Raw genomic sequence first — 20,814 nt, 5'->3', positions numbered from 1 at the left:
GAGAGAGAGAATGGGGTTGCGGAGGAGGCGTGTGTGTGTGGAGGGGGGGGGGGAGGGAGAGAGAGAGAAAGATGCAAGGCAGTGGATGTAGTGGAGAGACAGGCACACGAAGTGAGAGTCGGAAGGGGTATTAGTCAGGGGGAAGTGGGAGTAAGAGACAGAGACAGGGACCCAGAGAGGGCAAAGAACACTGGAAGAGATTCAGAGTGACACAGTAACACACTGAGTGAGAGAAGAGGGGTGGAGAGAGAGAGAGAGAGGTGAGGGAGAGAGGGAAGGGGAGGGAGGAAGGGTGGAAAGAGAGGGAGAGAGAGACAGGCACAGAGATCTGAGCGTTGATCTACCACCGCTGTTCCCTGCGCTCTTTCAAACACCATTGTTCTATCGATAACAAATGTCAAGATGGCTAAAAACCAGGACTTGCGTTTGCTTGAAAAAAACAAAAACACAACCACCCCCAAAACAAAGAGGGGTGGCGGGTGGGGGCTTATTTCCGCCAACTTCTTCTGGTGTGTGCGAACAGGCGTGTGTGTGTGTGTGTGTGTGTGTGTGTGTGTGTGTGAAAGGGGGTGGGGGTGGAAGGGGCCTGGGTAGAGGAAGGGAGGGCATGAGTGGGTGTAAGGGCGTGTGCGAATCACAATCTGAATCACATTTGTCATGAAAACCACAATGTAACCTAAATGTTATGAAGGTGTGTGTGTGTGTGTGTGTGTGCACGCGTCTGTGTGCAGGTGTGTCTGAGTGCATGCGTGCGTGCGTGCATTTATGTGTGTTAAGAGAGCTGGGGGTCTGGCAACTGTGGTACAACCAGCCGTCTGCTCACCGACCTGTGTGTGGGCGATACAAAAAGTGCCCAGAGACCACAACACTGCGATTAAAGGTGATTGGCCTACCTCTATCGATCTGGAAGATGCTTATTTTCATATACTCATCCATTCGGCATCCCGTCGGTACCTGAGGTTCGTGTGGAGGGACAAGGGGATCCAGTTCCCGGCCCTCCCATTTGGTCTGTCCCTTGCCCCGGAATCATGAGCTCCGGGCCTGGGAGAGTCTCTTACCGAGTCTCAATCCCAGCATCATGATTCCCTGCCTTCGTGGTATGGCACACGAGGCATGGAACCCGCGCTTAGGCACCCAGCGAAAATCCGACCCCCAACAGAGAAAGGAAAGACAGGATCGACTTAGAGGCAGAAAAAATCGAACGAATCGAGGGTGCCGAGTCGAATCGAGTACACAGAATGTAAGAATACAATAAACACAAGCCGCATGCAACAAAATAAGGCCAAAAGGATACGCTGAACAGCCGAAAAAAGCGTAAGACGAGACAGAGCGTAAACCTGACAAGATGGCGTGGAGAGCCTTGGCCAAAGGAATGATTAAGCGCTTATAGTTTTTAGAGGCGTTTGATTGGCTGAGAGCGGTGGGCCCATCTTTTCACTGTTAGCCGCGCGAAATTTGGCCAAGCAGAGCAAACCAATAGGCCTAGTTTGCATCAGTTTGACATGGTACAGTATATGACACCAAATACATTGTTACAATGTTATCCAGCTCACAAGAACACACAGAAGAAGGGTGTGGATGGGGGGGGGGGGTCAGAGACAGAGAGAGACACGAAGAGACAGAGAGAATGAGAAATAATGAGACAGAGGCAGAGAGAATGAGAGATAGTAAAACAGAAACAGAGAGATTGATTGCGAAATAGTGAGACAGAGACAGAAAGAGACACACAGAGAATGAGAAATAGTGAGACAGAGACAGACAGACAGAACGGGAGATAGTGATACAGACAGAGGGAGACAGACAGAATAGGAGACAGTGAGACAGAGACAGGCAGGCAGAATGAGAGTGAGACAGAGAAGATACACAGAGACAGAATGAGAGATAGCGAGACAGAGACAGAGAGAAGCAGACAGAATGAGAGATTGTGAGACAGAGATAGAGAAAGGCAGACAGAATGAGAGATAGTTAGACAGAGGCAGAGACACAAAGAAACAGACAGCATGACAGATAGGGAGACAGAGACAAGAGAGAGACACGGAGACAGACAAAGAGTCAGACAGAGATAGAGAGACAGACATACAGAGGTAGAGTGAGACAGAGAGAGAGGAGAGAGAAAGAGATAGAGCAAGAATGATACAGACCGAGAGAGAAATGGAAAAAAAAAAAGAAAAAGAAAAGAAAAGAAGAAGACCGAGAGAGAAATGGAAAAAAAAAAGAAAAAAAAGAAGACGACAAAATGACTAACTGGAGGTGAGGGTGGTGGCGGTGGCAGCGGTGGTGGCAGTGTAGTGGTGGTGGTGTGTGAGTGTGAAAGTGGGGGAGGGGTGGGTTTACTGGGGGTCGGATTTGGGTTGGATTTGGGGAAGTGGATGGAGTGGGGGATGGATGGAGGGGGTAGGAGGGGGTGGGGGATGGGAGGCGCTCAGTCAAGCAGCTAGAGAAAGAGCCGACACTTCAAAAACTCGAACCCAGTTCCGATGCCAAGAATTTCTCTCTCAAGTCAAGGATACCGAATGAGTGGCCATGTCATGCCTTCCTTTGGCTCTTGTACGTTCACTTTAAAGCACACGCACGCACGCACAAACACACACACACACACAAAGGGACATACACGCACGCGCGCGCGCGCGCGCACACACACACACACACAGAGAGCCACAGTGAAAAACGATAAAAAAATAAATTCAAGAAAGAAAGAAAGAAAAAGAAAGAAGTATCAAGAGCCAACAGATACGCCACAATGAATTGAAGTACATCAGATAAGAAAAAAGAAGAAGAAGAAGCAAGGCAACACAAAACGACATCATCATGAGAGCAAGAGACGCACACACCCCACCAAAAACAGCAGCACAAGCAACGAAACATCATGAAAGACTGAGACCAACATAAAAAAAAAAGAAAGAAAAAGAAAACAAGAAAATGAAAACACACACACACACACACACACAGTGTATAGAGATAGTGGCGACACAGTGTGACAGGCAGAGTGCAAATCTATAAGTCCGACAGAGAGAGAGAGAGAGAGAGAGAGAGAGAGAGAGAGAGAGAGAGAGAGAGAGAGACTGTGTGTATGTGAGTGTGTGCGTGCGTGACAGACTGAGAGAGACAGAGAGAGAGAGAGAGAGAGACTGTGTGTATGTGAGTGTGTGCGTGCGTGACAGACAGACAGAGAGAGAGAGAGAGAGAGAGAGAGAGAGAGAGACTGTGTGTGTAAGTGTGTGCGTGAGAGAGTGAGAGACTGTATGTGTGTGAGTGAGAGAGAGAGAGAGAGACAGACAGACAGACAGACAGAGACAGAGATAGAGACGGGTATACAAACAAACGGGTGTACAGAAAAACAGACCAGACAGCCACCCCCCCCCCCCCACCCACACACACACAAAGCTGTCAGTACATACATTTGATGAGCCGGACCACGTCCGTGTGGTTCTTGTTGGTGACCAGGGTGCCGTTTACCTGTCCAACACAAAGCACACACACACACATAAATATATATATACACACTTCTTTATAATATGGCACAGTGATCACACCGCCATGCCAACCACCCTCTCTTAGCCTCCCCCACATTATTGTGGCTGGAGTTTCTTCATAATTACACACTGTACGTGTCTGCAAAACACTCGGGTTGGTTTTTCCTGTATGCTGCGCTGTGACTTTATTATTCTGAAGTTACTGTTCAATAAAATGCACACACACAAAAATACAATTTTTTTTGTTTTGTTTTTGGTTGCAGGCAGTGTGTGTGTGTGTGTGTGTGTGTGTGTGTGTGTGTGTGTGTGTGTGTGTGTGTGTGTGTGTGTGTGTGTGTGTGTGTGTGTGTGCGTGTGTGTGACACACCAGAGAGAAGGGCACAGGAAGAGAAGGCGGCACCAACACCAACACCAAATAACAACACCTAACACCACCCAACAACAGCACACACACACAACGGAAGCCTAAAGACAAATACCAACACCTCCATCAGCCCCCCCCCCCCCCCCCCCCCACACACACACACACATCCCTCCCCATCCCTCACCCCTCCCTCCCGTACTGTCTATCACTCCACTCCCTCCTCTTCCCGACACGTCGTGCAGTTCTGTGCACAGTTCCCTGATGTCAGTGTCGTTGTTGGATGGCAGCCATCTGGCACACAACACCTCCCCCCGTGTGCACATAGCACCTCCCCCCGTGTTTGTATTGTTGGCTGTCTTGTTGTTGTTGTTTGTTGCTGTTGCTGTTATTATCATGGGGCGGTGATGGTATTGATACTTATATACACTACAGACCCCTAAAATTCTGACGTGGATATTCCCGGAAGGGAGAGAAAAACAACCTGAGGGAGAGCTGGTGTTGCTATTATTTTGTATTTGTATTTGTATTTCTTTTTATCACAACAGATTTCTCTCTGTGTGAAATTCGGGCTGCTCTCCCCAGGGAGAGCGCGTCGCTACACTACAGCGCCACCCATTTTTTTTGCATTTTTTCCTGTGTGCGGTTTTATTTGTTTTTCCTATCAAAGTGGATTTTTCTACCGAATTTTGCCAGGAACAACCCTTTTGTTGCCGTAGGTTCTTTTACGTGCGCTAAGTGCATGCTGCACACGGGACCTCGGTTTATCGTCTCATCCGAATGACTAGCACCCAGACCACCACTCAAGGTCTAGTGGAGGGGGAGAAAATATCGACGGCTGAGCCGTGATTCGAACCAGCGCGCTCAGATTCTCTCGCTTCCTAGGCGGACGCGTTACGTCTAGGCCATCACTCCACATCATGGCATGATGATGGTATGGATATTTATATACACCACAGAAGCCCCCCCAAAACAGATCATCCTTTGCAGTTCTGATGTGGACATGATTATAGGAAGGGGAATGGAGGAGGAGAAAGTCAACGCGAGGGAGGGCTCTTTTCAGCAACCTGAACACCTGCCGAATCTCCAAGCCTTGATCTCATCAAAACTGTCGGTGGGAAGAGGAGGACGTGGTGTCACACACACACACACACACATCACACACAGGGGCACGCACGCACGCACACCACTAACGCACATGCACACAAATCCATTTCCATAGAAAAAATAAATAAAACTGCTCGCAAAAAAAAAAAAAAAAAAAAAAAAGGGGGGGGGGGGGGGGGGTGGGGGGTAGCGCTCTCAGTGTAGTGGACGCGCTCTCCCTGGGCAGAGCAGCCCAAATTTCACACAGAGAAATCTGTTGTGACAACAAAAAGGAGGAATAAAATATAACACAAGTATATATCATTCATTGAAGTCTGCATGTTATCATGCCCTGCTGGTGAACACTTGTGTTTCTACTTCAGGAAACATTGCTTCCTGTTTTTCTTTTTCTTTCATGGGTGAAGTTGAGTCAATTCATAAACCCAGCACGCTGCGCCACGTTTTTTGCTGTTGTTGTTTTTTTCGTTGTTGTTGTTGTTGTTGTTGTTGTTTCAACACCATGCAGAGTGGTGTGGCTGCATTCAACTGTCGCCGTGACAGCGGAAATGACGCGAGGCTCACACTGGGGGAACGCCCATTCCAGGTGTGACTGATGGCTGTCACACAGTGTCTTCCTTCCCCCTCTCTGCAACACCACTCTCCCTTCCCTTTCTCCCTGTCCCTTCCACATCTCCCTACCCTTCTCCCTGTCCCTTCCACACCTCCCTACCCTTTCTCCCTTCCCTTTCTCCCTGTCGCTTCCACGTCTCCCTTCCCTTCTCCCTGCCCCTTCCACGTCTCCCTTCCCTTCTCCCTGCCCCTTCCACATCTCCCTTCCCTTCTCCCTTCCCTTTCTCCCTGTCCCTTCCACATCTCCCTACCCTTCTCCCTGTCCCTTCCACACCTCCCTACCCTTCTCCCTGTCCCTCCCACATCTCCCTTCCCTTTCTCCCTGTCCCTCCCACATCTCCCTACCCTTTCTCCCTGTCCCTTCCACATCTCCCTACCCTTCTCCCTGTCCCTTCCACATCTCCCTACCCTTCTCCCTGTCCCTCCCACATCTCCCTACCCTTCTCCCTGTCCCTCCCACATCTCCCTACCCTTCTCCCTGTCACTTCCACATCTCCCTACCCTTCTCACTGTCCCTCCCACATCTCCCTACCCTTCTCCCTGTCCCTTCCACATCTCCCTTCCCCTTCTCCCTGTCCCTTCCACATCTCCCTACCCTTCTCCCTGTCCCTCCCACATCTCCCTTCCCTTTCTCCCTGTCCCTTCCACATCTCCCTACCCTTCTCCCTGTCCCTCCCACATCTCCCTACCCTTCTCCCTGTCACTTCCACATCTCCCTACCCTTCTCCCTGTCCCTCCCACATTTCCCTACCCTTCTCCCTGTCCCTTCCACATCTCCCTTCCCCTTCTCCCTGTCCCTTCCACATCTCCCTACCCTTCTCCCTGTCCCTCCCACATCTCCCTTCCCTTTCTCCCTGTCCCTTCCACATCTCCCTACCCTTCTCCCTGTCCCTCCCACATCTCCCTTCCCTTTCTCCCTGTCGCTTCCACATCTCCCTTCCCTTTCTCCCTGTCCCTTCCACATCTCCCTACCCTTCTCCCTGTCCCTTCCACATCTCCCTACCCTTCTCCCTGTCCCTCCCACATCTCCCTACCCTTCTCCCTGTCCCTTCCACATCTCCCTACCCTTCTCCCTGTCCCTCCCACATCTCCCTACCCTTCTCCCTGTCCCTTCCACATCTCCCTACCCTTCTCCCTGTCCCTCCCACATCTCCCTTCCCTTTCTCCCTGTCCCTTCCACATCTCCCTACCCTTCTCCCTGTCCCTCCCACATCTCCCTACCCTTCTCCCTGTCCCTTCCACATCCCCGTACCCTTCCTTCTCCCTGTCGCTTCCACATCTCCCTACCCTTCTTTCCGAAACAATCCCCTTTGTTCAATATTATATAAACGTGGCCGAGAATAGATTAGCACGGGTATTTCCAGCTCCTATTATGCATTCATAACTAACGATAAAGGGCTGTGTGTGTGTGTGTGTGTGTGTGTGTGTGTGTGTGTGTGTGTGTGTGTGTGTGTGTGCTTCTCTCTCTCACACACACACCGCACACTCACATACACGCGCCTTCTCCCTCCTCACCCCACTTTCCCACCCACCCCCTCTCCCCCACATCTTTCTCCCTGTCCCTTCCACATCTCCCTACCCTTCTTTCTCCCTGTCCCTTCCACATCTCCCTACCCTTCCTTCTCCCTGTCCCTTCCACATCTCCCTACCCTTCTTTCTCCCTGTCCCTTCCACATCTCCCTACCCTTCTTTCTCCCTGTCCCTTCCACATCTCCCTACCCTTCTCCCTGTCCCTTCCACATCTCCCTACCCTTCTCCCTGTCCCTTCCACATCTCCCTACCCTTCTCCCTGTCCCTTCCACGTCTCCCTACCCTTCTCCCTGTCCCTTCCACATCTCCCTACCCTTCTCCCTGTCCCTTCCACATCTCCCTACCCTTCTCCCTGTCACTTCCACATCTCCCTACCCTTCTTTCTCCCTGTCCCTTCCACATCTCCCTACCCTTCTTTCTCCCTGTCCCTTCCACATCTCCCTACCCTTCTCCCTGTCCCTTCCACATCTCCCTACCCTTCCTTCTCCCTGTCGCTTCCACATCTCCTTACCCTTCTTTCTCCCTGTCGCTTCCACATCTCCCTACCCTTCTCCCTGTCCCTTCCACATCTCCCTACCCTTCCTTCTCCCTGTCGCTTCCACATCTCCCTACCCTTCTTTCTCCCTGTCCCTTCCACATCTCCCTACCCTTCTCCCTGTCCCTTCCACATCTCCCTACCCTTCTCCCTGTCCCTTCCACATCTCCCTACCCTTCTTTCTCCCTGTCCCTTCCACATCTGTCCCTTCCTCATCTCCCTACCCTTCTTTCTCCCTGTCCCTTCCACATCTCCCTACCCTTCCTTCTCCCTGTCCCTTCCACATATCCCTACCCTTCTCCCTGTCACTTCCACATCTTTCTACCCTTCTTTCAGGACAACTGTTTCCCCACATCCTCTGTGCAAATACGGACACAGTCAGCCAGTGTGTGTGTGTGTGTGTGTGTGTGTGTGTGTCCCAGACGTTTCTGCTTTTCAATGCCTGATCAGATTCTGCCGGAACTTTGGTGACTGCAGTATTAGTCGTGCAGTGACGAACAACTTCAGCTGGCAAACTTTCACAGAGCGGCTCTTGGCAAGATCAACCAGCGCCTACTCCTACGCAACAGCACACCTGAATTCCCAACAGAGGTGCGTTGGCGTGTGCGTACTTTGTTGTTGTTGTTGGTGGTGGTGGTGGTTAGTTATTTTAACGTCTTTTCACGGTTCTGTGACAGGGGAGCGGGTGGGGGTGGGCACGAATGGAAGAGATGATGGGATGGATGACTGAGAGAAAGGGATAGACAGAAAAAGAGAGGCGATACTTACGGCAGGGCAACGAAAGATTTGGACTGAGAATGAAATGTAAGTAATAACTATCTGTACACATCCCCATGACAGTGTAAAGCATGTTCGTTATAAGTGTGTGTGTGTGTGCGTGCGTATGTATGTGTGTGTGTGTGTGTGTGTGTGTGTGTGTGTTTGTGAGTAAGACTGCTTACGTGCGTGCGTGTGAACCAAACAATCTCCTTTGTGCAATATTATACAGACGTGGCCGAGAATAGATTAGGACGGGTATTTCCAGGCAGCCGCTATTCTGTATTCATAAACTAATGACAAAGGGCTCTCTCTCTCTCTCTCTCTGCTTCTCACTCACACACACACATACACACACCTAACCCCCCCCCCCCCCCACACACACACATACACGCGACTTCTCCCTCCTCACCCCCCTTTCTCACCCATCCCCGCTCCACCCAGTTCCATCCACCCACCCCCTCCTCCCCCCATGCCACTGACTGGATTCTATCATCGCACAGCTGCATTAGATCAGAGTGAAACAGCGGGGGGATGGGGAACGTGTGGGGGGGCGGGGGGGGGGGGGGAATTGACGGAGAGGGGTTAGCGGGTGGGGGGGGGGGGAGAGACAAATTACAGTATCAGGTTATTATTAGGCTCTACTCCCCTAAAACCTCCCTCCTATCTCCCGCATCGAGCTCATAGTCCTGTTCAGCTCAGTGCTCCTCCCCCCTCAAACATATCCCTTCCCCCTCCCCTCCCTTCACACCTAACACTCCCTCCCCTCCCCCACCTACACCCAAACCCAACCAACCCTCCGCCCCCCCACACACACACCCCTCCCACTTTCCTCCCCCCTCAACACCTCCCTCCGCCCCCCCCCACGCCTCCTGTCAGGCGTCCCACTGAGTTAAATCACAAGCTGCTTCCCCCATCTTCAACGTCACCTTCATCATCATCCCCCGCTGGCAGCCTTCTGCTCTGGTGGGTTCTGAGAGACAAGGAGGGAGGTGGCAGAATGGTCTAAGACGCGTTATCTGTCAAGACAGTGTCCGTGAGGGTCTGGGTTCGATTCCCACTATCGCCCTTCTCTCCCAAGTTCGACTGGAAAATCAAACTGAGCGTCCAGTCATTCGGATAGAGACGATAAACCGCGTTCCCGTCTGCAGCACGCACTTGAAAAAAGGAACCCATGGCGAGCGTTGCCCTCTGTCAAAATTATGTAGAAGAAATCAACTCTGACAGGCACACAGCTGTTTATATATGCATGCACCAAAGGTTGGGTTATATGCTGCTGACTAGCAGATGCGGTGAAGCGTATATGGATTCGTCCGAACACCAGTGACGCCTCCTTGAGAGACTGAAATCTGAGAAGAGGATGAAGAAGAAAAAACCCTTGCCAGTCTCAACCACGTTCAGTTGCTGTTAGCACCTCCACGCTACTGCCACCCACCCACCCATCATAGGCCTCATTCACGGACTCCACTGTATTTTGGCGAGGAATGGGAGGATCTATCTGCTGTGTGTGTGTGCACGGGAGGGGGGCGAGGGGGCGAGGGGGCGGGAGGGTAAGGTGGATTGAGTGGTGGTGTGGGGGATAAGGGAGGGGAGAGGGGCTGGGGGTGGGGTGGGGTGAAGGAGACGTGTCAAGCTGCCTTCTGTTTTAACTGAACGAATCGCACCTGTGTGTGGTTGCGCGCATGTACATTACATGTTCGTGTAATAGTGGCGATAAAGATGTGGGGGTGGCGGGAGGGGTGGGGTGATGGGGAGGGGGGGGGGGAATTGCGCAAACACGCTCGTGAATAAACAAACGCGCGCGCGCATGTCACGCATGAACAAAACACATTCATGCAGACCCATGCCTGCATGCATGCGCACATTCAGACGTGTGCTTTGTACATTCATATATGCATGAACACCATTAATTTTGTACAGCGCGGGCATGTATGAGTGGTGTACGTACACACACCTTTACACACAGTGTATTGAAAACTGCGCAAGCATGCGTGCACGCAAGGACACACACACACACACGTGCGCGAGCACACACACACACACACACAGCACACACCAGGTTACATGCGCCAAAAACACATACACAAACAGTTAACTTATCCTTAAAATACCAGGTCTATTCTGACTGGAAGATGGAAGAGAAGAAGGGTAAGACGAAAGCGCGGATACACTTCAGTCCACCTTTCACTGAAACCAGTACGACAAAACACTGAACCTCCCAATGTGCGACAAGAATCCACTTTGCGTACAACACACACACACACACACACACACTTCGGCCCACCCTTTTTGCACACTCACACACAACAAGCTCAGGTGCCCAAGAGTTTAAGCAAACTGCAAAACGCTAACTGTGTTTGTGTGTGTGTATATACAGATGTATGTCAACACGAGAATACGCCCCCTGTGAGCTAGTGTTAAATTTCCTCGAATCGAGACACGCAGGATACAATTCACACTTCAAGAGTGTCTGTTCGAAAACCGTTTCCCCACATCATGAAAAGAGTTGGTTATGTGTACACACACAGCCTGTTGATATTTCTGATTCAGCCATCAATAATGAGCTGCTTCCTTTGGACCAGTTCCAGTTCAGCACTTTTGCCTTCACCTCCAAACCTCACTCTCTCACCCCTCACCTCAGCTAAGCATGAGCTTGTTATCATTTCAAATTAATTCATTGATTTTTTTTTTTTTTTTTTTTTGAGAAAATTTTTTCACATATCCGCTTGTCCACTTGTCAACTACTGTATGGTGCGGCATCTTCAATAATGCCTTGATGCAAGAATATCTTTATGGCGAATAATGGATGTCACAGAAAAAAGGGTGGGGGAGGCGGAGGGGTGGGGCTGGGGCTGGGGGGTTCTGATGCAATGAATAGTTGCAACCTGAGGAATAGCCTGCCAAGATCTAAACGACGGGCGCAGCAGTCGAATGGTTAGAACGAAATTGGATATTCAATCCCACAATCCTGGTTTCAAGCCCCATATTGGTGCCTCCTATATTACAGGTGGAATCTGTTTTTCTAAATCTCCCAGGTCAACATAAGTGCCGAGTTGCTACTGTCGCCATTCCCTATGTGTGTATACATTACACATGCAGAAGATCAAACACACACTTTAAGTGTCAGCTTTCAATGGGTTAGGGAAACAGGAACATACCCAGCAATGCACACACCTGAAAAATGGACTATGGCTGTCTCAATATTTGGGTAAAATTGCTAATACATGTTATAACTCCATTCACTGACACAGAAAGAAAGAACGAAAGAAAGAAATGAAGATCTACATGAGGATCCTACTTGAGGCATTTAACTCTCTGTGTGTGTCTGTGTGTGTGTGTGTGTGTGTGTGTGTGTGTGTGAGAGAGAGAGAGAGAGAGAGAGAGAGAGCACTTGCGTGCGGGCGTGTGCGTGAGTGTATGTGTGTGTGTGTGTGTGTGTGTGCGTGTGTGTGTGTGTGTGTGTGTGTATCAGTACACGCACAAATGTATGCATGTGTGTGCAAGTGTATGTGCATGGAAGCGATTGAGACCAGCTTTCTATCCAAGACAGAAGGTCAACAGCAAGCAGAGTGCACATGACCTATCCGTGATGGTGTACACAAACACAGAGCAGGGAGTGTATACTCTTGCCATTTCACCTAATGCATCAACCATCTCTGGGCAGTGGTGTAAAGCACAACCACAACAATAGAAGGCTTTGGAACATGGAGAGAGACACAGAGAGAGAGAGTGTGTGTGTGAGTGAGAGAGAGAGAGAGAGAGAGAGAGAGAGTGAGTGAGTGAGTGAGTGAGTGTGTGTGTGTGTGTGTGTGTGTGTGTGTGTGTGTGTGTGTGTGTGTGTGTGTGTACAATGAGCTACAAACAGTGCAGCTCATGGGTGTGTATAATATACTGAGCTGTAAACAGTACAGCTTAAATGTGTGAAAAAAAAAATTACTGAGCTGTCAACAGTGCAGCTCAGGTGTATATAATATACTGAGCTGTAAACAGTGCAGCTCTGGAGTGTATATAATATACTGAGCTGTAAACAGTGCAGTTCAGGGGTGCGTATAATATACTGAGCTGTAAACAGTACAGCTCAGGTATATATAATATACTGAGCTGTAAACAGTGCAGTTCAGGGGTGTGTATAATATACTGAGCTGTAAACAGTACAGCTCAGGTATATATAATATACTGAGCTGTAAACAGTGCAGCTCAGGTGTGTGTGCTGCTAAGGCATGCACATAATATTACTGAGCTGTAAACATTTCAGCTCAGGTGTGTGCATAATATACTGAGCTGTAAACAGTTCAGCTCAGGTGTGTGCATAATATACTGAGCTATAAACATTTCAGCTCAGGTGTGTGCATAATATACTGAGCTGTAAACAGTTCAGCTCAGGTGTGTTTTTATTTTCTGAGCTGTAAACAGTGCAACTAAGGCGAGGGTATATTACTGAGCTGTAAACAGTACAGCTCAGGAGTGTGTATAATACACTGAGTTGTAAACAGTACAGTTCAAATGTGTGTGTTATAATAAACTGAGCTGTTAACCAAACATCACAGGTGTTTGTGCACGTACATGTGCGAGTGTGCATGTGTTGTGTATATGAGTGTGTGTGTGTGGTGTGTGGTGTGTGTGTGTGTGTGTGTGTGTGTGTGTGTGTACCAAGTCACGCATCCATCCTTCAAACAAAGACTTTCGTTCCTTGTGAATGTCAGATGGGCAAAAGGACTGGTCCCCCTTCCACACTCACTGATGGACCCCTTCCACCCCCACCTTATTCCCACTCTCCCCCCCCCTCCCCCCTTTCCCTTCCCCTCCTCACCACTCTATCACACCACCTTCCTTTTCATCCTCATGCGCTCCTCCCTGCATGAGCAAAAACAACACACACACAAAATCAAGACCGATGCACAGCCTTCAGACAGCTATGATACCCAGCGCCCCCATCCCCACCCCCACCCCCCCACACACACCTTTCTTATCCTCTCCTCTCTTTCTCAACATCACACACACACACCTTTCTTAACCTATCCTCTCTCTCTCAACAACACACACACACACACACATTTTTTTTCTTATCCTCTCCTCTCTCTCACAACATCAAACACACACACACACACACACAAACATACATTCACACGTATTCACACACACACGGAAACAGACACACATCCGGACACACACACACACACACACACTCTCTCTCTCTCAACATCTCACACACACACACACACAACCAACCATCATCCCTCCCTTCCCTTTTTCCTCTGTCCCACATTTGAATCTGTGACGTGTGCCTGTACTGTGCAAAGGCAGACAAGGCAGCAGGCAGTGCAGGCACAGACACTCACACTCACAGTATGGAAGCAAGGAAGAAAGCACAGGCCTCAGGAGGCTGCACTGAAATGCACTGCACTGCACTGCGCTACACTACATTGTACTGTACTGTACTGTACTGCACTGTACTGTACTGTATTGTACTGTACTGTATTGTACTGTACTGCACTGTACTGTATTGCACTGTACTGTATTGTACTGCACTGCATTGCACTGTACTGCACTGCACTGTACTGAATTGTACTGTACTGCATTGCACTGTACTGTACTGCACTGTACTGTATTGTACTGCACTATACTATACTGCACTGCACTGTACTATATTGTACTGTACTGTACTGCACTGTATTGTACTGTATTGTACTGTACTGTACTGTACTGCACTGCACTGCACCCTACCTTCCTTCCTTCCTTCCTGCAGGCAGCCAACCACTGACACCTACCTACCTACCTGACTCCTATCTCTCTCTTCCTCCTCCAGATAACAGAACCGTCAACCAGGCAGGAGGAGTCCTCCATCCCGACATCTTCCCCCCCACCCCCTCCCCCTTCGTGGATCTGGGTCACTAAAGGTCACCCAGGCATTTACCCCCTCACCTTCCCCCCCCTCGCCTCCTCCCCCCCACTCCCATGCCCCTCCCAAGCAGGTTTCAGTTTGTGAAGTTTTATGTGAGGGTGCGGATCGTAACGGCCATGTCTGTTGTTGCTGTTGCTAGGGGCTGGACCGCAGTGGTGCATTTGTATTTGTATTTCTTTTTATCACAACAGATTTCTCTGTGTGAAATTTGGGCCGCTCTACCCAGAGAGAGTGCGTCACTATACTACAGCGCCACCAATTTTTTTTGTATTTTTTCCTGCATGCAGTTTTATTTATTTTTCCTGTTGAAGTGGATTTTCTTAAGAATTTTGCCAGGAACAACCCTTTTGTTGCCGTGAGTTCTTTTGTATGCTGCACATGGGACCTCAGTTTATCGTCTCATCCGAATGACTAGCGTCCAGACCACCACTCAAGGTCTAGTGGAGGGGGAGAAAATATCGGTGGCTGAGCCGTGATTCGAACCAGTGCGCTCAGATATTCTCGCTTCCTAGGCGGACGCGTTACCTCTGGGCCATGGTGGTGGTGGTGGCGTCAAGTGTAGGACAGGTGGTTTTTGTGCAGTGACTTCAGACTGTGTCACTGCATGGCTTGGTGTGAGTGTGTGTACTGTATGGCTCTTCTCGTGGATCAAGTCCATTCTTCAATTTCTTTCTTTCACCCCCCCCCCCCTTCCACCCCCGCAAAAACTGTTCTTTTCTATGACCAAACAACAAATATGAGTGAGTTCAGCATTTCAGAACATAATCAACTGTCACTTCCGTCATCAACGTTCCTAAATTCATCACACATTGCAACGCCCTGGAACCACCAAGGACGCACTTCTGTTTCTGCATGCGTTAAGTATTCACAAAACACATGCAGTCTCTCCGTTGCTTCCTTTGCCCCTCCACAGAGATCACCAGACATGGTAACTGAGGTCAAGGAAGACTCATTAACTGACAAGTGAAAAACACCTGCAATAGATTTCATTAGCAGACTTTTTTTTTCTTTAAGTCTGTAAAACAATAGCCCTCTTACCCGCATCCCCCACACATAAAACACACCCAGCCCTTCCTACCCCCACTCTTTGGGGTCCTTTTCACAAGGCAAAATTCTGGCCATACTGGGCCCTTTTCACAAGTTAAAATCATTGCCATACTGGGCCCTTTTCACAAGGTAAAATTATTGTCATACTGGGCCCTTTTCACAGGTTAAAATTATTGCCATACTGGGCCCTTTTCACAAGGTAAAATTATTGCCATACTGGGCCCTTTTCACAGGTTAAAATTATTGCCATACTGGGCCCTTTTCACAGGTTAAAATTACTGCCATACTGGGCCCTTTTCACAAGTTAAAAACATTGCCATACTGGGCCCTTTTCACAAGTTAAAATTATTGCCATACTGGGCCCTTTTCACAAGGTAAAATCATTGCCATACTGGGCCCTTTTCACAAGTTAAAATTCTGGCCATACTGGGCCCTTTTCACAAGTTAAAAATATTGCCATACTGGGCCCTTTTCACAAGTTAAAATTCTGGCCATACTGGGCCCTTTTCACAAGTTAAAAATATTGCCATACTGGGCCCTTTTCACAGGGTAAAATTATTGCCATACTGGGCCCTTTTCACAAGTTAAAATTATTGCCATACTGGGCCCTTTTCACAGGGTAAAATTATTGCCATACTGGGCCCTTTTCACAAGTTAAAATTACTGCCATACTGGGCCCTTTTCACAGGGTAAAATTATTGCCATACTGGGCCCTTTTCACAAGGTAAAATTATTGCCATACTGGGCCCTTTTCACAAGGTAAAAATATTGCCATACTGGGCCCTTTTCACAAGTTAAAATCACTGCCATACTGGGCCCTTTTCACAAGTTAAAATTACTGCCATACTGGACCCTTTTCACAAGTTAAAATTATTGCCATACTGGGCCCTTTTCACAAGGTAAAATCACTGCCATAACCTGGCAAAAAAGGAAGGAAAAAGAAGAAGAAAAAACAACAATGATTCCTTCTTCTATGTCAATCTGCTCACTGTCATTTCCATACAAAAACCCCTCTGGATCAGCATGGGGTAGTGGGAGTTATTGTGGGAGCAGGGGGTGGGGTGTGGAGGTGGGGGTGGGGGTTGGGGGTGGGGGGGGAGTTATGATGACAAGAATTTCCTGCCTTCATACAAATCAGCTCTGCACAAGGCTGGGTTTTTTGTTGTTGTTGTTGTTGTTGTTGGGACACCGTTCAGAGAGTGAAAGAAATCACCACCATCAAACAGCGACAGAATGACGAGAATGAGGTGTGGCTGTGTATGGAGAATAGGGAGCCATGGTGGTGTGACGATAAGACACCAAAATGACAAGAAAGGCGAAGCAGAAAAACGCACACCCCCTCCGACACATCCTAAAAAAAAAGAAAAGAAAAGAAAGAAAAGAAAAGGAAAAAAAAAAGGGGTGGGGGGTGGGGGGTGGGAGATAAAATTGGGACTTTTGTACCTGTGACTACAAGGTTTTCACTTAAGACGTACACATGCGACAAGACGAATGGACTGATAAACGCACACCTCAATCCAGATAAAAGCGTTTTCATGCGTAGAGCATACAACAGGAGGATTTAATTAAAACTGTACCCCTCCCCCCCATCACCTCCCCACATGGGCACCATGAACACCAACCCTGAAGCAGCTACAACACACACACACACACACACTTGACAATTTCAGTGATTTAAAAGCGTGGAGCCTTGAAGGAGGGCTGAGGGGCTGCACACACCACGACACAAGGCTGATAATGAACGAAGCACACAAACCGGATGTGTTGCTGCCCTGCAACCTTTCTGATACCATGCAAAAGAAGCACAACCCATGTTTTCTGAGAAAGAAAAACGTGGCACAAAAGGGCGATTATGGAAGACACCTGACAGATAAAACATCCAGGGCAGGCAAGAGTGTTGAATGAACAAGCTGACAACATTGACTGCCGAATTTTGAATGCAACCTGTATGACAGCTGGGTTGGCAATAAGATGTCTGACATTGTTGCTTCAAGAACAGCCAACCACACATGACCAAATCAGGACTGGGTTGGCAGAAAGGACAGACCCTCACAGAGAGCCATTTTCTTTTCTAATTCCTTTTTTTTTTTTTTGGTCTTTAATAACTGGGGAAAAAACATAACATAAGAGATGAAATCTAGAACTTAAAAAAATGTACAGTAATTATCATCACAATATTTGTGAGAGCTAACTCTCCATGTGCAGACTCACACACACACACACACACACACACAGAGAGAGAGAGAGAGACACGAACACACAATTTTGATTTTACAAGCATGATTTCTACTGGTCTATCTCCACAAAAGTCCGATTTACATTAACACTTTTAACTCAAAATTTTATTTTGCAAAAAGCGGTCTTAACATACTTTGTCAGGCAGAAAATGGATTTCAAGGCTGATAAGGCACTGAACAACCTTAACCAAACTGAACTGACATACACCTCTGAAAACAGCATATGGCAGTGTAAACAGAGGGGAAAATACAGTCACACTGTTACTCACTCATGCACATAAAAGCCCACCTCGACTTAAGATTAGATACAGGTGACCATGGAAGCTGCAGCCCATGAATGGAGAAGCAATGACATGCAGACAGTCCCTATAATCTGAAGAGAAGCTAATCACTGTGTGAATCATCGGAATGACGACGACATGACGTCAACAAATACTCAGATGAAAGATGAACATCTGTCGTGTGTGTGACAGCTCCATGAAAAAAGGCAACAAGCAAGGTGGGGCTCAAGAAATGTTTGTCCAGTGTTTTTTATTTATTTATTTATTTATTTATTTATTTAAGATTTCTCTTTTGTGTGTATGGGACTGTTTTTTGGGGGGGTCCAGTTTACTTTTATTTTTTTCTTTTGTCCACCAATCTTCAATCCCCCTTGTCTGAGATTTGTTTCAATTTCTTTTTTTTTTTTTTTTTTTTTTAAGGTGTGGGAGATTTGTTTGGTTATTTTTGTTCATCACACATCTGTAAGATCTTTCTCTGTAGGTGTGAAAGAAGTATTTTAGCAGGTGCGGGAGAAGTTTTTTGCTTTTGTCTTGAAATGACTGTTGATCATCGCTCTGTCCATTACTGCCAAACTGAGTATGCACATGCTGGGAATGTTTGTGTTTCCATGACCCATCCATCACTGACATGGCTTACAGGATCTTCTTAACGCATGTGAATAATTTTCTGCATGTGTGTATACAAACAGGGGATAAAGCAACTATCAATCAAGTATAGATGTACCTGGGAAACTGGAAAAGAACCAAAAAACTTACCTCCACTTTCTTTTTTTTTTTTTTTTTTTTTTTTTTAAACATATGTACTGAATTTTCTGCATGCATATACACACACACAAAGGCACTAAGCCACTGCTGGGCCTGGCTACTGTTGATCTGAGAGATTGGGAAAAAAAACCCCATTATCTCAACCCTTAATCAGCCGGACTCCAACACTAGAAATAGTAGAATCAGATCCAGGACCTTCAGACTGAAAGTCCACCACTTTAACCACTTGGCCATCAGGCCAATCACATGTTCTCTGTGGGTCTGAGAGAAAGGTCTTTGTGGGTCTCAGTTAAACACAAAGAAGAGAATAAAGAAAAGAAAAGAAAAAAAAAACCCAACTAATCCATCTGCTGGCAAAAGTCTAGTTAGAATCCAGATCAAACCCTTTGATGTCACCTGTTCACCTTCAAGGCTACACAGGCACTCTCTCTCTCTCTCTCTCTCTCTCACACACACACACACACACAGACATACAGCACCCACACATGCAGGCCACATTGTCCATATCCTGTTCATTACATCACACCCTCCCACCCATCAGGAGGAAGGTGGCAGAATGGTTAACTCTCTCCATACGAACGGCGAAAAGAGACGATGTTAACAGCGTTTCACCCCAATTACCATCATCAAAATATTGCAAGTGGAAGGCTCTTATACTGAAGAGGTGAATGTTGACAAAGAATACCACAATTCTGACGACGGAAGCTAAAGGCTGGGTCATTCAGACACCCACTGGACATCCGAGGAGTCTGTGTAGAGGAGAAGAGAGGACTGGCCGTACTGAGTGAGTTAAGACGCGTATCTGCCAATAGTGTTTGTGAACACGCTAGGTTATGCTGCTGTCAGGCGTATATATATATGCCCAGCAGATGTGGTGGAGTAGTGTATATATGGATCTATCCGAATGCAGCACCACCCCCCTAAGAAACTGAAACTGAGACAGAAAACTGAAACTGTAAACTCCCATCCCTCCAACTTCCTACCCACTCCCCCACCCCTCCCCTCATTACCCCACACCTCCGATCTCTCTCATAGTGAAATGACCTAAAATCAATGAACAATAACCACAACAGCCACATGTACATATAAGTTGGCTGAGAACACTCTTAGAAGTGCTGGTGCCCACAGTTTCAGTTTCAGTTTCAGTAGCTCAAGGAGGTGTCACTGCGTTCGGACAAATCCATATACGCTACACCACATCTGCCAAGCAGATGCCTGACCAGCAGCGTAACCCAACACGCTTAGTCAGGCCTTGTGGTGCCCACAGCTGCGCAGCATGAGTGTCGCCCAACTCATTTCGCAGCACATCGCTTTCCTACTTTCTCTCAACAAACAAACAACAAGAAAGTGCCATTCTCCTCTCCTGTAATATTCTGCACGCATTCCCCACTCCCCCTGCAGATTCATGTCATAACACCTACCATGATCCTCCCCACATTCCCAAATCTCCTCTTTTATTTTGTTTTCTGTCACTCAGTCCTGTGCTAGAAGGGAGCTAAACAGTTTCCCCCCCAATGCAAGCTGATACTGCAGCAGTTGTCTCCCTGATATGAAAACCTGAGGTACTCACCACTCAGTGATGCTCTTCAGATGCTCTTCAAAACCACTACTGGGATACTGTTGTCACACATAGATATATTATGTATTTGTGTGCATGTATGTATGCATAGTAGTTAAGTGCTATAAACATACATACAGACAGACATCCAAACAGACAGAAGATAGAATAATGGCTGTGAACAGTTAGAGCATTGGAGTTTTAAGATTCTTCTTCTTCTTCTTCTGCATTCACTCGTATGCACACGAGTGGGCTTTTACGTGTATGACCGTTTTTACCCCGCCATGTAGGCAGCCATACTCCATTCTCGGGGGTGTGCATGCTGGGTATGTTCTTGTTTCCATAACCCACCGAACGCTGACATGGATTACAGGATCTTTAATGTGCGTATTTGATCTTCTGCTTGCATATACACACGAAGGGGGTTCAGGCACTAGCAGGTCTGCACATATGTTGACCTGGGAGATTGTAAAAATCTCCACCCTTTACCCACCAGGTGCCGTCACCATGATTCAAACCCGGGACCCTCAGACTGACAGTACAACGCTTTAACCACTCGGCTATTGCGCCCATCGAGTTTTAAGATTCAATCAAAATTGTCAACAACAAAAAACCCCAAAACAAAAAACTTCAGTTTAAAATGGAAACGTTTC

At 47.8% G+C, this 20,814-nt stretch overlaps 1 protein-coding gene across 4 annotated transcripts in view; it reads right to left on the bottom strand.

The window, feature by feature from the left end:
• LOC143277468 (rho guanine nucleotide exchange factor 11-like) overlaps positions 1 to 20,814 on the bottom strand; it is a 266,699-nt gene that overhangs the window by 199,807 nt on the left and 46,078 nt on the right. For all 4 annotated transcript variants that reach the window (XM_076582306.1, XM_076582307.1, XM_076582303.1 and 1 more), the window contains one exon: positions 3,399 to 3,456. In XM_076582306.1, coding sequence (XP_076438421.1) covers positions 3,399 to 3,456 — 58 coding nt within the window. The remainder of the gene's footprint in view (positions 1 to 3,398; positions 3,457 to 20,814) is intronic.

The sequence above is a fragment of the Babylonia areolata genome, chromosome 34 (genome assembly GCF_041734735.1).
Source record: "Babylonia areolata isolate BAREFJ2019XMU chromosome 34, ASM4173473v1, whole genome shotgun sequence".
Lineage (NCBI taxonomy): Eukaryota > Metazoa > Mollusca > Gastropoda > Neogastropoda > Buccinidae > Babylonia > Babylonia areolata.
The sequence above is the reverse complement of the archived record's forward strand: the minus strand, read 5'-3'. Positions and strand labels throughout refer to the sequence as shown.